The 15,359-nt window shown below is 42.2% G+C and overlaps 2 protein-coding genes across 2 annotated transcripts in view; both read right to left on the bottom strand.

The window, feature by feature from the left end:
• PARP15 (poly (ADP-ribose) polymerase family, member 15) overlaps window positions 1-2,525 on the bottom strand; it is a 34,909-nt gene extending 32,384 nt beyond the window's left edge. Inside the window, exons 1-2 of the mRNA XM_012639580.1 lie at window positions 2,416-2,525; window positions 1,863-1,971 (exon numbers count right to left, since the gene is read on the bottom strand). Coding sequence (XP_012495034.1) covers window positions 1,863-1,971; window positions 2,416-2,525 — 219 coding nt within the window. The remainder of the gene's footprint in view (window positions 1-1,862; window positions 1,972-2,415) is intronic.
• Window positions 2,526-7,417: 4,892 nt separating this feature from the next.
• On the bottom strand, window positions 7,418-15,344 carry DTX3L (deltex 3 like, E3 ubiquitin ligase). The gene is made up of 5 exons (XM_012642019.1): window positions 15,047-15,344; window positions 13,992-14,182; window positions 9,692-11,230; window positions 9,043-9,260; window positions 7,418-8,127 (listed from the first exon to the last, which is right to left on the bottom strand). The coding sequence occupies exons 1-5, from the start codon at window positions 15,228-15,230 to the stop codon at window positions 8,058-8,060; spliced, it is 2,202 nt and encodes a 733-aa protein (XP_012497473.1). The 5' UTR covers window positions 15,231-15,344; the 3' UTR covers window positions 7,418-8,057.
• Window positions 15,345-15,359: the final 15 nt, after the last annotated feature.

Here is a 15,359-nt window from a genome sequence, read left to right as displayed (position 1 = left end):
TCTATAAAAAAGACATCTGCACTCCAATGTTTATAGCAGCACGATTCACAATTGCAAAGATGTGGAAATAACTGAAGTGTCCATCAATACATGTGTGGATTAATAAAATGTGGTATATGTATACCATGGAGTTCTACTCAGCCACAAAAATCAATCGTGATCTAGCACCTCTTATATTATCCTGGATAGAGCTGGAACCCATTCTACTAAGTGAAGTATCCCAAGAATGGAAAAACAAGCACCACATGTACTCACCATCATATTGGTATTAACTGATCAACATTTATGTACACATATAGTAGTAACATTAATCGGGTGTCGGGCACGTGTGGGGGGGAAGGGGATGGGTATATACACACCTAATGGGTGCGGTGCCCACCATCTGGGGGATGGACATGATTGAAGCTCTGACTTGGGTGGGGCAAAGGCAATATATGTAACCTAAACATTTGTATCCCTGTAATACGCTGAAATAAAAAAAAATTAAAAAAAAGATAACTATAAACCCTCTTTAAAGACACAAAAGTAGGACTTGAACAATGAAAAGTCATCCTTTGTTTTGGTTAGAACATCACAACACTACCTTAAGACGTCAGGTCTCTCTAATTTAACTTAAAAATTTAATGCGATCCCAATAAAAATTCCAATGAGCTTTTCTCTTTTTCTTTTTCTTAACACTGACCATAAACCAGAAAAGTTCTGAAGGAAAAATAAACAATAAGAGTAGCTAGGAAAACACTGAGAAGGGAGGGACTAGCTCTAACATCAAAGCATACTACATGCATGTAGCTCAGCCTGTAATCCCAGCACTTTAGGTGACCAAGATGGGAGTGTCTATCCATCACTTGAGGCCAGGAGTTTGACATCAGCCAGGGCAATATAGGGAGACTCTGTTTCTGCAAAATAAAAAATAAAAAAATTAGCTGGGCATGGTGGCCCACACCTGCAGTCCCAGCTACTCAGAGGCTGAGGCAGGAGGATCCCAGAAGACCAGGAGTTCCAGGTTGCAGTGATCCATGATTGCACCACTACGCTCCAACCTGGGCAACAGAGTGAGACCCTGTCTCTAAACAAAGTACTACAAAGCCTCTCTAAAGCAGATGAATAAACAGGTCATTGGTCTAAAATAGAAGGTCCAGAAATAGCGGAACTACATATGAAAATCTAATAGAGGATAAGGGTGGTATCTCAAGTTACGTGGGCAGTGATAACCTTTTTAATAAATGGTGTTGGGACAGTTTGATACCCATTTGGAAAAAGATAAAATTAGTTCCAGTCCTCACACCACGCACAAGAACAAACTCCAAATGTATTAGAGATCCAAATGTAAAAAACAAATCAGTACGAGAACTAGAAGACTTCTATAACTTGGGTGTTGGGGAAAGTATGACTAAAAGTTATATGTTAAAATATGTAATATAGTAAAAGATGTAATAAAATAAAAGACTGGTAAATTTTACCACACAAAATAAAAACCATTTGCGTGCAACAAGAAAGCCACCATATGCAAAAACTGGGAGAAAATATTCATAACACACATCACAGGTAAAGGATTAATATCCCTAATTTACAAAGAACTTAAAAATTTTTTAAAAAACAGATCCAACTAACCAAGGCAACTTTTAAAACTGAGGGGTGAAAAAAAGACCAAAACTGCTACGGAAAAAGATGCCGGGAGCTGTACTCTCTTCCGGGACGGGACGGGCAGCCACTAGTCAGGGAGCCGCCCCCCGCCCCGCCGAGGCAGGGTTCTGCGACGTGTGGGGTCACCGCGTCCGACCGGCCCGCAGGGTCGCGCGCACCCAGAGCCTGGCTGGGCATCCTGCCGCCCCCTCCTCAGACCCGCCCCTCGCGCCCCTCACCATCCTCCCGGAGGAAGAGCGCCAGGAAGCGGGCCAGGCTCGCGGGCTCCTGGTCGACCTCACACTCCCAGCTTCGCGATCCCGTCGGGCTCTGGAAGTACACTTGCAACTTGGCTCTCAAGTTCTTCGGAGGCGGGAATTGAGGCTCCCCGGCTCCTCGACAGGCAGCGGGAAGGAGCCGGGTGCGGGCACACTCAGCTCCGCTAGTCCGATCCGGACTGTCGGGGCGCCCCACCCAACAGGCTTGTGCCTCGAACTTCTTTCGCTTTCATTTCTATGAAAACCGCTTCTCAAGATTACACACAGCTGTCCTCAGATTGTGTTGCCCTTTAGTAACAAACGTTGCGGTCAAATTGTTGGTTGAAATCCTGGATTAAGCCATGTGTTAGTTGTGTAACCTCGGTCAATTGTATCTGTACAAAGGGTATAGCCATAACTACTTCATGGTATTATCATGAGGATTAAATGAGATAAAGTCTGCAAAGCATGGCACATTAAAAACAAAAATCAGTGTTAGTTCCTGGGCATCCCATTCCTACCCCACCCTACACACCCATCCTCAGAAAAATACACTGGATCATTTTCTGTGTCCCCTAAGACAGGGCTGGAATCAGGTTCTCCTCTGGCCTGACAAGGCATTCTTTTAATTCGACCAACTTGCATGGAAGGCTTTTTAAAAAAAAATTTTTTTTATTTTATTTTGTTTTTTATTTCAGCATATTATGGGGGTACAAATGTTTAGGTTACATATATTGCCTTTGCCCTGCCCTAGTCAGAGCTTCAACCATGTCCATCCCTCAGACGGTGCGCACGGCACCCATTATACTTGTATATACCTATCTTCTCCTCCCCCCTCCCATCTGCCTGACACTTGATGAATGTTATTACTATATGTGCACTTAAGTGTTGATCAGTTAATACCAATATGATGGTGAGTACATGTAGTGCTTGTTTTTCCATTCTTGGAATACTTCACTTAGTAGAATGGGTTCCAACTCTATCCAGGATAATACAAGAGGTGCTAGATCACGATTGGTTTTTGTGGCTGAGTAGAACTCCATGGTATACATATACCACATTTTATTAATCCACTCATGCATTGATGGACACTTCGGTTGTTTCCACATCTTTGCAATTGTGAATCGTGTTGCTATAAACATTGGAGTGCAGATGTCTTTTTTATAGAATGTCTTTTGTTCTTTTGGGTAGATGCCCAGTAGTGGGATTGCTAGATCAAATGGTAGTTCTACTTGTATCTCTTTGAGGTATCTCCACGTTGCTTTCCACAGAGGTTGTACTAGTTTGCAGTCCCACCAGCAGTGTATGAGTGTTCCTATCTCTCCGCATCCACGCCAACATTTATCGTTTTGGGAATTTTTTATAAAGGCCATTCTCACTGAGGATAAGTGATATTTCATTGTGGTTTTAATTTGCATTTCCCTGATGATTAGAGATGTTGAACATTTTTTCATATGTTTCTTGGCCATTAGTCTATCTTTATTTGAAAAGTTTCTGTTCATATCCTTGCCCACTTTTTGATAGGGTTGTTTGATTTTTTCTTGCTGATTTTCCTGAGTTCTATATAGGTTTTAGTTATCAGCCCTTTATTGGATGTGTAACATGCAAATATTTTCTCCCATTCTGTAGGTTGTCTGTTTGCTCTCATGATAGTTTCCTTGGCAATTTTAAACATTTTATTTAGAATTTAACCCCATCTACATGCTAACATTTAAAATTTTTTTTTATTTCAGAGTATTACGAGGGTACAAACACTTTGATTACATAAATCGCCTTTGCATGTGGGAGTCAGAGATACAAGTGTGCCCATCCCCCAGGTAACATGCACCGCATCCACTAGGGGTGAATTTACCCATCTCCTCCTGGCCTCTCCCTGTATGGAAGGCTCCTGATCTGCCGGGCACTGTGTTAAGATTATAAAGATGAATTAGACACAGATCCCTTCTCTCTGGGGTAGGGTGGAAGTAAGGGGACAGAGAAATGAAACAGAGATTCATACAATTATCTGTATCACGAAAGGTCTGGGCAGGATATAGATGGTATACTCAAAATGGACAGTTGAAGAGAATTTAATAAAGGATTTACACAGGAGTAGGAAAAAGGTTAAGGGATGATGAGGCAGCCCCACTCTCCCTTTACCATCTAGGCTGAAGGCGAAAGGGAGGGGCATCTGGTAAGAGCTATACCCACTGGAAAGTGCCATCAGGCAGGAGCCATGACTATGATACTTTCCAGAGACAACCAGGGGAATATAAGTACCCCAGCCACTTTCTCCCCCTACCCTTCAATTCCTCCTGCTGTGGAATCCAAATATTAATAGCAATCAGAGAATGGAGTTGATATAGTACTTAGAAGTCAGCCCTAGTACCACCTCCAAGGCAGAGGGCAGGGTAAGTGGATTTTGATATCACATCTATATTGAGATACATACAAAGTATTAGGATAACAGGGAAATCAATGATTCATTGTAATTTGGAGACAAGATTGGAGGAAAGTTCCTATGGTAGTGGCATTTTGAATGAGACATCAAATGATGAGTAGGGGATTTCAGAGCATGAGGTGAAGAATGAGGTGTGTTCCCTCTCTCTGGATTTAGGGAGCATATATCCCTGTGCTGGGTTATGAGCAACCTGAGTCAGGCAACACAAATTTATTAAGCACTGCTACGATTTGGTTTGTTTGGCTCTGCTCCAAATCTCATGTTACAATTTGATCCCCAGTGTTGGAGGTGAGCGTCATGGGAGGTGTTTGGGTCTCTGGGGAGAGAGAGAGAAGACACAGAACAAAGGCCAGAACAATGAAAGTACAGACTACTTTGGAAAAGCTGGTGGTCTGATGTGACAGGACGATAGGGGCTTGGTGGCAAGGAAGGGACATAAGGTAAGCAAAGTAGAATGAGAAATACCCGATGGCCATTCTGTGGAGTTTAAACTCTGTTTTCTAGGCCAGTGGTTCTCAAAACGTGCCCACCAAGCCACCAGCGGCAGGCTCATTGTGAAGCTCATTGTGAAGCTGTAGCCCAGCACTGCATCTTACTTTGCCTCACTTCCCTTTTTATTTGTCCTTGGGCTTGCACCTCCCAAATGGTTAGTACCTTAACCTTTGCCTTAGGCTCTATGATTTAGATCTGATCAATGAATGACCCAGTTATAAAAGAGGAAATAGTACCTAACTCCCATATGGAAATTAAAGCAAAAACAGTACTAAACTATTGTAGTAAATGTAAGGAAGTCCAATAAAGGTCTGATTTTTCTCCTAATGACTACTATGACGCTATTTTTAGGGGATCATCAAATATCTCAGTGTTATTTTTTAATTTTCTTTTTTCTTTGGAGAGGCGGGTGCCTCTAATCTGCTGGTGCTCAGTGAGCTCTCTGGGCAATTCAGCACTGATGCCGGAGAGGTGAAACACACAGTAGGAGCAAGGAGGGGGCAGGTATAGCTTGGTAGGGTATTACATATGCTTTTTCTAGAAGGAGAGAAGAGATGACATCTGCAGCCTACTTTTATCTTTACAGTAACCTATGTGTTATAAAGGAAAAAAAAATTGAGATATGTGATTTTTACCGCCAAAAGTGGCAGCAGTGAAGAGTATAGTTAAGTTCTACTGTGATAATATGTAGCAAACAGCTGCATACAAAATCAGCCAAAGATGTCCATGCACACAGTATATAATTGTATTCCCAGAATATTCCCAGAATATTAACCTAATGAAAGAGAAAAAAGCAGTGAGGGAAACAATACAAACAATCTATTCCAAATATGGGTTTAACTTTATTTAAAGCAGATGCAGATGATAACACCTTCCAAAGAGCAAAAGCAGTAATCCAAATGCTCACCAACCACTCACACCGCGAAACTTGCATATGCACATACATTGCGATCCAGGATCTAGAATTTAGCAGAAACCAAAATTTGCTTCTTTCGTACCAAATTTAGCTAAAAGATTAGTAGATAGAAATAATCAATCATAACAGTAAAGAATTTAATGAATCACCACAAACTAAATGTGTAATCTGATTTCTTTTGAAAAAGACATATCACTGAGCTTAACCTTCCTCAACCCTGTGGACGAAGGAAAAAATTCTGGCTTTTAAAGTTCTTCAGATAGGACTTCCTTGGTGGAAATTTGCTTTGAGTTCTGTGTAGGGATCCATTTCTGAGAGAAGTCTAGAATGAAAGGATCTCATCAGCCTGCTTCATAGAGGAGAAGTACCCCTGTAGGAGGCAGTACAGCTCTGGGGTGCAGAAGCTCCGGAGCCAGACCACTTGGTTCAAATTCCAGCACTTCAATTTATTTACGGTGTGACCTTTGGCAAGTTACTTATCTCCTCTGTGCATCAGTTTTCTCAGATATAAAATGGGTAGACTAGTATCAATCATAGATGTAAAGCTCTTATAAAAGGGACAAAATAAGTAAAGTACAAAGTAAATATTAGCTATTATCTGACGAAAATATTATGTGTGTGTATGTGTATCTTTAGGAAAAGAAGATGACATCTTGTTTGCCATTTTTGGAGAGAGGCTAGGACACAGATAACCAAATAATTTGCTATGATAACTTTTATCTTACTTGAAGAACCATTTAAAAGTAAAATTTGACATGTCATATATGGCTCAACTCTCGCCTTTTTTCTTTCCAGAGAGAGTATCAAGGAGAAGGATTTTAAGGACAAAAACCTGAATTGGAGGGACTTAGTAAAGGGATAAAAAAACTAAAGAATGAGGGCTACAGTTAAGTAAGGTTATCTATCTGTTAAACCTGGAAGTGGGTTATACTAAAAAATACAAAGATATCCAGAGGAAAACAATGTTCAGAAACATGTAGAATTACTGTGGTAGGGCAAGTGCACCAGATATGGCAGGTTACAAGGAACAGGGAGCAAAGACCCAAGTGAGGAGCCCGGTCAGAGTTCAGGCACTGAGTGTTCCAGAGTAAGGAACTCACAAGCTGGGCACGCTAGTACGTGCCGGGAGTCTCAACTGCTGTGGAGGCTGAGATGGGAGGATTGCTTGAGCACAGGAGTTCAAGTCCAGCCTGGGCAACATGTTGAAACCTTGTCTCTTAAAAAAAAAAAGAAACTCAGTTTTCCAAATCAATGGTAAGGACTCCAGAAATGGATTCCTTACTCCTGCCTCTGCCAAAAAGTTAGGAAGCATATATCCCTCTGCTGGGTTACTAGCAATTTAAGTCAGGCAAGATTAATATTAAGATTTATTAAGCACTGTTATAGTTTGGTTTGTTTGGCTCTGGCTCCAAATCTCATGTTGCAATTTGATTCCTAATGTTGGAGGTGGAGCCTAACGGGAGGTGTTTAGGTCGTGGGTGCAGATCCCCCATGAATGGCTTGGTGCAGTCCTCCTTGTGGTAATGACTGAATTCCCACTCTGTTAGTTCCCACCAGAACTGGTTAAGTTACTAAGAGCATGGCACCCTCCCCCTCTCCGGTCTTGCTTCCTCTCTGCTTCTTCCACAAGTAGAAGCAGCCTGAGGCCTTCACCAGATGAACAATCTTCCAGCCAGCAGAATTGTGAGCCAAATAAACCTCATTTCTTTAAAAATTACCTAGCTCAGGTATTCCTTTTAGCAACGGAAATGGACTAAGACAGGCCCCAGCTGTATACCAGGCTCTGTGTCATTAAAAATAATAGTGTTATTCCATTTATTACCAAAGGTTGCCCAATCTCTGCTACTGGCCACTTTTCTTGCCATGGGGAATGGAGGGGAATATGGGTCTCTAATTTTCTATAACCAAAGCCTTTTTCTCCCCCATTTACACTAGAATTTCACTTTAACAGGTGGAGATTAAAAGGAAAACAAACAAAAAACTAAAAGGCCACTCCAGGGATGGCAATGAAAGAAGGATCAATCTGCAGGTAGTAGTCCAACTAAAGAACATAGAAGATGATTTCAGACCCACCTCTAACCCCAAAGATGACACAAGAATGAGACATGACACCTCTTCAGCAAAATTACAGAGACTTTTGGGGCTTTTGTCTTCCATAAAAAGTATCACTCTAGAAATGACAGACTAGCTGATACTTACTCTTGTATAAACCACTTCTTAAGATGAAAAATTTTAACAGGTATGCCTAAGGATTTACATTGGCATTAACTCAGCCTCCTGAAATATATTTTTTGAAAGCCCGGGTTCAGACATTCTTCCAGTCGTTTTCTTACTCAATTCCTTTAGCTTTCAGCTCCGCTTTGACACGTTTCAGGTAAGCGGGATCAGGGTAGCCATACCTGCAGAAGGAAAAATTCCTTTAGTGTTACCACAAATGGTTCCAATCTGTACAAGAGATATTTGGGCATTTGAGCATTTAATATTTAGTGTTGCAAACATTCCCAGGTAATCCTGAAGGTGGGTGACTTATAGTCACTTTTATAAGTGCAGATGCGAGTCATTTAGCCAGTGAGTGAGCCTGGTTGACCAGCATCTGCCTCTCAACTGGCCTTTTTGTATTTTCAGTTTATTGTAAGCAGTGACTGTCATAAAAATATAATAATATGCTGTATTTTATGGGAGCATTGTAATCATATGCTGGTAGGATTTTAAAATTTGAGGATTTGAAAAAGTCTCAGGCTGTTATTTTTCTTTAATATCAAGGGTCTGAGGTATTCTATTTGAGTTTCATAAAGAACAATTGCATTTCCTGTAACACAGCTTCCACCACTGGGTCTCCTTACAACTAAGACTTTTTCTAAAATGCTATTGGCCAAGTGAGTTCAGGTTCTCTGTGGACTGATGGTGGAGGGCAGTGGGGGGGGCGAGGGGGGAGAAAAGGAAAAAAAAAGGTGGCCTTAAAAGAAAGCAAAGTAGATAACATTCCTATGATCTACCTTTCAGATAGACATGAAGCCCCAAATTAAATCAATTTACACACCATTCATTCATCTTGGATTCTGAAACCCCCTGTCATTTGCTACAAAATTTAGTAACTATTTAATACATAGTACTTTGTAGTTGGCAGAGTAAACCTTTATGGGGACCAATCTTTCTGTCTATGAGGTTATCATCCCCAATTAGCATCTGTCAAAATACTTTACTATACCCAATACCACTGCTAAAAAGTGTCCTTGTATCTACATCCACAAATTGCCATATTTCATAACTCCTATATTCTGCTTAGCAGCCATTACATTTCAAAAGGCTCTCACCGTTCTGGTCCTCCATACCGGCATGTTTTGTGGTGAATATCATTCCATGTGATGACATCTGAGGCTCCTGTTACTCGAGAGTGCCCCACTGTGAAAATCAGCTTTTGATCAAAGGCCCTTTGAAGCAGTGTCAAAACTTCCCTTCCTTCCTCATTATTAGGCAAATATGCAGTTCGCTCTATTCCAGAATATGTCTTTCCTGGGTTTGGGTGCTGTTTCTGTATGAAAACAAGCAAATATCAGGTGAAAACAGTCCCCTGTTTAAATTTTACTATATGTATAGATGTGTTCATTTGTAGATAGAGAAAATCAAAAGCAAGAAAATTATTGAAGTTTTGCTCATATTCCCCAAAATTCATATTTTTCCTTTTTCCTCAAATTCATGCTGGGAACACTGTCTACCTTTCTGACTCTCCCCATTCTAAAACATAATCTCCACCTACCCTTTCACTGCCTTAAGAAATAGACACAAAAGATATCTAAGTTATAAGCAAACATGGGGACCTTTATCATTATTTCAATCCCTTGCAAAGGACCATGGAAATAATTCCCTGGGAGATCAACTGTCTAATAGGCAACAGTACAGTCTCGTTTGCTCCGATAATCCTAGCATGGTGGAAAGAAACCCACGGCCCTCAGAAACACTTACTGTTTGTACACCTCCTCTGATATCATATTTAATCACAATGGAGCCACAAGACTCATAGCCTGGAAGTGAGATGTCTGACACAGTGAAATCCATGCTTCCATCTGGCTGATTTCCTTTCTGGATACCATAGAAAGCCTGACACACAGGACAGATTGGCTTATATGACATGGCTTTCCTGATACAAGGGGCACAGAATTCATGCTTGCACTTTGGTAGCACTTGTTTGTTACTAATGGTGTCCAAACAGATGACACAGATGCTCTTTTCCTTCTTGTCCACTTCTGAAGCCTCAGAACTCGCCGAGAGCTTGAATGTAAGGGAAGCTGCTTTTGAGTTGTTACTATCAATGTCCATGGGTGTTTCATGATCCTCATTCAATTTCTCTCCAGCCGACGGAGACATTTCCTCTTCTTTTAAGACATACTGCTTTGCCTTTGCAAGGTGATTTGGCAAACCAGTCAAAATCAATGACTCTTTATTTAGCAAAAAGTGTATATTTGGATGCCTTTTTTTAAGGTCATCAACAAACTTGGTTCTCTGTAAGTGCTTTCTCACCTTGCTCAAAGATTTCAGTGAAAAAACTTCTCTCATCAGCTGACATGAGACGTGCTGAAAGGCGTCGATGAAACTTGCATACGCGTGCACGGATAGATCTACCTGCTTGTCCTTAGGTTCAAATGAAATGCAGGTTTTCTGACTTTTTACTGAAACCTTGCTGCTAGTGTCATACCTTTTCTCTATCTCTGATATCTCCTGGAGTAACTCAGCTTCTAAAACCTTATAGCAAGCAGTATCAACCTCAATTCCATTCAGCATGCAACCGGGAGTCAATATTCTCACAGGTGCCTTGACAAGAGCTTCAGAGATTTTTTGTTTGGCAGCTGAAATGTCATCTTGGGTCCCAAGGAGAGTTAATTCTCTTCCTTTCTCCTTTATAAGGAGCTTTGTATACTGATGATTCAATTCCCGTTTGATTTTATTTGCCTGCTTATTGTCTGCTAAAGAGACACATTCTTGCTTCAGAAGTTCTGTGCTCTTCTGGAATTCACTGACAAAAGACTCACGAGCTGCTTCTAGGTCGCCTGATTGACCTGAGGTGAAGTCTAAGGAGATCATATTTGGGGAACTCTCCTGGATTTCGACGTTTATACCAAATCTTTTCTCTATTGAGTCTATTTTATCAGGACGGGTAAATTTGAAGTATTCAAAGAAAGGCAAGGGAACTTCAAAACAGTTGTTTTTTTCTTGTGACTTGGTTTCCGGCTCAGAAGGAGAAATGTAGCTGTCCCAATCTTGCTCACCCAGTGCCTTTTTCCTTTCAGTTTTTGAAGAGGAAGATTCGTGTTTTCGCTCACTTTCTAGGAACTGCTCACTCAAGAAGTGATATATTTTTTCAATATCTTGGAAGTCACCGCACACTTTCTCAATTCCATTGTGACCCTCCATTTTTTTGACATTGGGGCAGAGAGTGGCCAAGTATGCCCTCTGCTCTTTGGAGAACAGGTTACAGTTCAGATCAGCTGTTACAGTAAGAAAGATCTGAAATTTAAAAAAGAACAGAAACAAATAAAATCTCTCAGCATCCAGGCATACAGAAACAACTACAGAAACAACCACTATGTCTTCCCTAAGCAAGGGGCAACGTCTTTTAAATACTTTATAGAGAATGCAGCATGCTACAGCCCAGAGGTTCTCAGCTCTGTCTGCATATTAGAATCATCTGGGGAGTTATGGAAAAAAACCAGCCAAGGCCCAGGCACATCCCCAGAGATTCTGATGTAACTGGTCTGCAGTGGAGCCTTGGGAGCGAGCATTTTTTAAACGCTCCATGGCTAAGAGATCTGTGTTCTAGAGCTGCCACTATCTGTTTGACCTTGGGAACAGGTTGAGGGAAGGCTTCTGCTCTCTGGGCAAGTTGCTATGGTTCTCATCAAAGTCTCAGCCTGGAAAGGAGCCATAAATCTAAGGAAAATATTTTTTACCTATTACTGTTTTTTTCTCTTCCTCACTACCCTCTCCTTTTATTTTCCCCAACTGAACACTTGACTGCATGCAAAGCTGCTGGGCCTTTCTAAATCCTGCCCTTTAGGAGCTCAGATATGACACACCAGATTAAGATAAAAAGGACAGAGGTAAATTGCATATAATATAAAAGCAAAATTTCCAATGTTTTGTTCCCCCTCAAGGTCTTTGTGCATGCCATTTTCTCTGCATGTATTAATAACATTCTTCCTCTAGACCTTCAAAATATTTCCTGAATCCTCCTCTCCCACGTCCACCCAGAATCTAAGCCATTATCACCTTTCACCTGGCATACTGCAACCTCTCCTAACTGGACTCTGACCTTCTACAATAGTCACTTCCTACTTTTTTTTTTTTTTTTTGAGGCAGAGTCTTGCTCCATTGCCCCAGGTAGAGTGCAGTGGTGTCATTACAGCTCACAGCAACCTAAAACTCCTGGGTTCAAGCAATCCTCCTGCCTCAGCCTCCTGAGTAGCTGGGACTACATGTGCACACCATAATGCCATGATAATTTTTCTATTTTTAGTAGAGACAGGGTCTCTCTCTTGCTCAGGTTGGTCTCAAACTCCTGAGCTCAAGCGATCCTCCAGCCTTGGCCTCCCAGAGTGTTAGGATTACTGGCGTGAGCCACCATGTCCAGCCCCCTACATTTAACACAGCAGCCAGAGTGACTCTTTAGAAATGTAAATCAGATCACCCCCTCCCTTAGCTCAAAACCATTTCATGAATCCCCTAATATTTAAGTTAAATTCCAAAATCCTGGCCAGTCTTGGTGGTTCATACCTGCAACCTCAGCACTTTGGGAGGCTGAGGCAGGGGGAATCCCTTGAGCCCAGGAGTTCGAGACTAGCCTGGGCAACATAGTGAGAACCCCATCTCTACAAAAATAAAAATAAAAAAATTAGCTGAGCCTGGTGGTGCATGCCTGTAATCACAGCTCCTGTCACAGGCCTTTGTACTTGAGCTGTTCTCTGCCTAGAATGTTCTTTCCCCAAGAAATCCACTTGGCTAGCTCCCTTACTTCATTCATGTCTACTCAGATGTCACCTCATAGGAGAGGTTTTTCTGGACATCTTATTTTAAATGGTGGTTCTGTCACTGTCTTATCATTTATTCTGCTTATTCTTCTTCCTAGAAGTTATCACTGGCAGACATTTTATTATACATCTATTTATTACTATTATTGTCTATTTCCCTTACTAAAAGGTAAGGCCCCTGAAGGCAGAGTCTGTTGAAATCCTGGCTGTGACTCCAGCTCTTGTAACAGTGCCTGTAACAGTTAACAGTAATGCATTATACAGTTCAAAATAGCTAGAAGAACTGGAACGTTCTCAATATAAGGACAATTGCTTGAGATGATGGATATCTATCCCAATTACCCTGATTTGATTATTACACATTGTATGGATGTATCAAAATATCACATGTACTCCCCAAAATATGTACAACTATTTCGTATCAATAAACAAACAGAGGGAAAAGGTCTCATTATATACAGAAGAGAAATAAGAATAGCAGACTTCTTACAAAAACAATGCAAGCCAGAAGACAGTGGAATGACATCTTTAAAGTACTGAAAGAAAAAAAATGTCAACCTAGAATTTCTATACCTAGTGAACACTTTTCAAAAATAAATGTGAAATAAAAACTTCTTTAGATAAACAAAAATGGAAAGTCATGTTTCCGACACTGTCTCCAGTCTCCCGCTACAATACTCTTTTTACAGTTAAGTGAAAAAAGTAGAAATCAAAAGTGCAGACTCAGAATTTTGTAAATAGGTATGAGTTTGCTGACATTCATAGAAAGAGGCTAGAAGGAAATATACCAAACGTTCACACTGTAGGCAGTCAATATCTACTTGTTGAATGAATCTTTGCGCTGGCAGCTCCCTCTCATCATTCAAGTCGCAGGCCAAATGTCACCTCCTCAGAGAAGTTGACTCTGACTTCTGGTCAGAAGTAGCACCACCTCCACCTTCCCCTTCCTTGCCCTGGCCTTGTCAGTAGTAAAACCACATTTTATTTTCTTCTTAGCGCATATCACTCTCTGAAACGGTTTTATTTTGTTTATTTGCCTTTAGTCTTTCCGTGTACCTCCCCACCCCCGATCCGAGCTGCATGAGAGTAGAGACCTTGTCTGTTGTGTTCACCTCTGTGTCCCAGTCCCTAAAACAATGTCACCTCATAGTAAGACCCCTGCACAGAGTTGTCGGACCAATAACCAAAGGTGTGGTGATCGGAGAGGAAGTTGCAGGAACATAGCTCCTTTCAATACTCACCTTTTGGACACAGGAATCCCCAGAGTTAGGAATATGTCCTTCAACTGGATGCTTCTCACCAGACTGTGTCAGCGAAGAAATTCTGGGTCTCGTGTTCTCTACTGGATTTTCAGTGGGTTCCAGGAAAATGGTCACAGTTTTGTTGTCAATAAACATTTCGTGCTTTCCTTTTTTCAACACTCCCTCCTTAGCTTCAGTGGAGACATTAAACATGCACACATATACACACAGAAATGGGAGAGATTTCAAGTAATTGTCTTATTCCTGCATCTGTGTCCTGCCCCAGCACCCTCCCAGCAAGGCTGCTCCCTGCACGGTGGAATGTGTGTTGGTGAGGGAGGAAGCAGGGAGCTATTAACTCTAAAGTGAGCAGCTTAAGTTTTACTGCAGAAATGAAAGCTTAATGACAGTGGAACATCATCCACACATTAAAAATCATGTTTCTGAAACCGTCTCCAGTCTCCCATTTCAATACTCCTTATACAGTTAAGTGAAAAAAAGCAGGGATCAAAAGTGCAGAGTCAGAATTTTTTAAGTGTTTGCTGACATTCATCAAAAAAGGCTGGACGGAAATATACCAAAATGTTCACATTTGTTTATCTCCAGGTAGTTTTCTTTTTTATTCTTTCTTTTCTATAGTAAACATATTACTTCTGTAATCCTCAAAAATAAATTAGTGGAACCATTATTTAAAACATAAAGTGGAATGCCAAGATGACAAGGACAGTGGCTGACAGGCACCTGGGGCAAGGAAGATGATAGCTGAGAAATATGTCAGGACGAGGATATGGAAAGCGTCAACACTGAGGCGCGACCCAGGTCCCAGACTGGGTACACCTGGGGCTCTATCCTCCTCTGTCTGAGTGTCCACTGTCTGAGCGAGTCTCTTGGCAGCAGCAGCCCGTTCCTGTCCCTCACCAGACAGTGCCATACTTTCTCCCACCCTGTCCCCTAGGCCAGCTTGACTAGGTCTGCCCTGAAACCCGCGGGGCTGGGCCCCCGGGGGTGGCCTTTGCCCCAGCCCCGGCCCGCACCTCGGTTGCCCCGCAGCTCACCTGCCCTTTCTCTGAACTCCACCTGGAAGGTGTCTGGGGCGCTGTGGCCGACCGGCCGGACGGTGCACTCCCCGCCGCCCGAGGCCCGGCTCTGGAAGTAGATTTCCAGCCTCCTGTGGACCCGGGGGACGGTCTCGGACAGACGCACGAGGAGCGGGGACGGCGGGCAGAGGCTGGAGGCCATGGCTCCGCGTGGGGCTGGCGCGGGGCTTCGGGGCGCGACGGGGCCGGGACTGGGGCTAAGGCGCGTCCCGCCCTGCGACTGGGGCCGCAAAGTTTCAGTTTCGCTTTGCCGGAGGTCCCTCCCTGTTCC

Source organism: Propithecus coquereli, unplaced genomic scaffold, assembly GCF_000956105.1.
Source record: "Propithecus coquereli isolate 6110/MARCELLA unplaced genomic scaffold, Pcoq_1.0 Scaffold10, whole genome shotgun sequence".
Taxonomy (NCBI): domain Eukaryota; kingdom Metazoa; phylum Chordata; class Mammalia; order Primates; family Indriidae; genus Propithecus; species Propithecus coquereli.
The sequence above is the reverse complement of the archived record's forward strand: the minus strand, read 5'-3'. Positions and strand labels throughout refer to the sequence as shown.

What these genes read in the sequence shown, in the direction of transcription:
- DTX3L (XM_012642019.1), bottom strand. Translation starts at nt 15,230, where the DNA reads ATGGCCTCCAGCCTCTGCCCGCCGTCCCCGCTCCTCGTGCGTCTGTCC. An exon ending in GGAGTTCAGAGAAAGGGCAG is followed by an intron (nt 14,183 to 15,046) that starts GTGAGCTGCGGG and finishes TCTCCACTGAAG; the next exon opens with CTAAGGAGGGAGTGTTGAAA. An exon ending in TCAGAGGAGGTGTACAAACA is followed by an intron (nt 9,261 to 9,691) that starts GTAAGTGTTTCT and finishes GTTTTCATACAG; the next exon opens with AAACAGCACCCAAACCCAGG.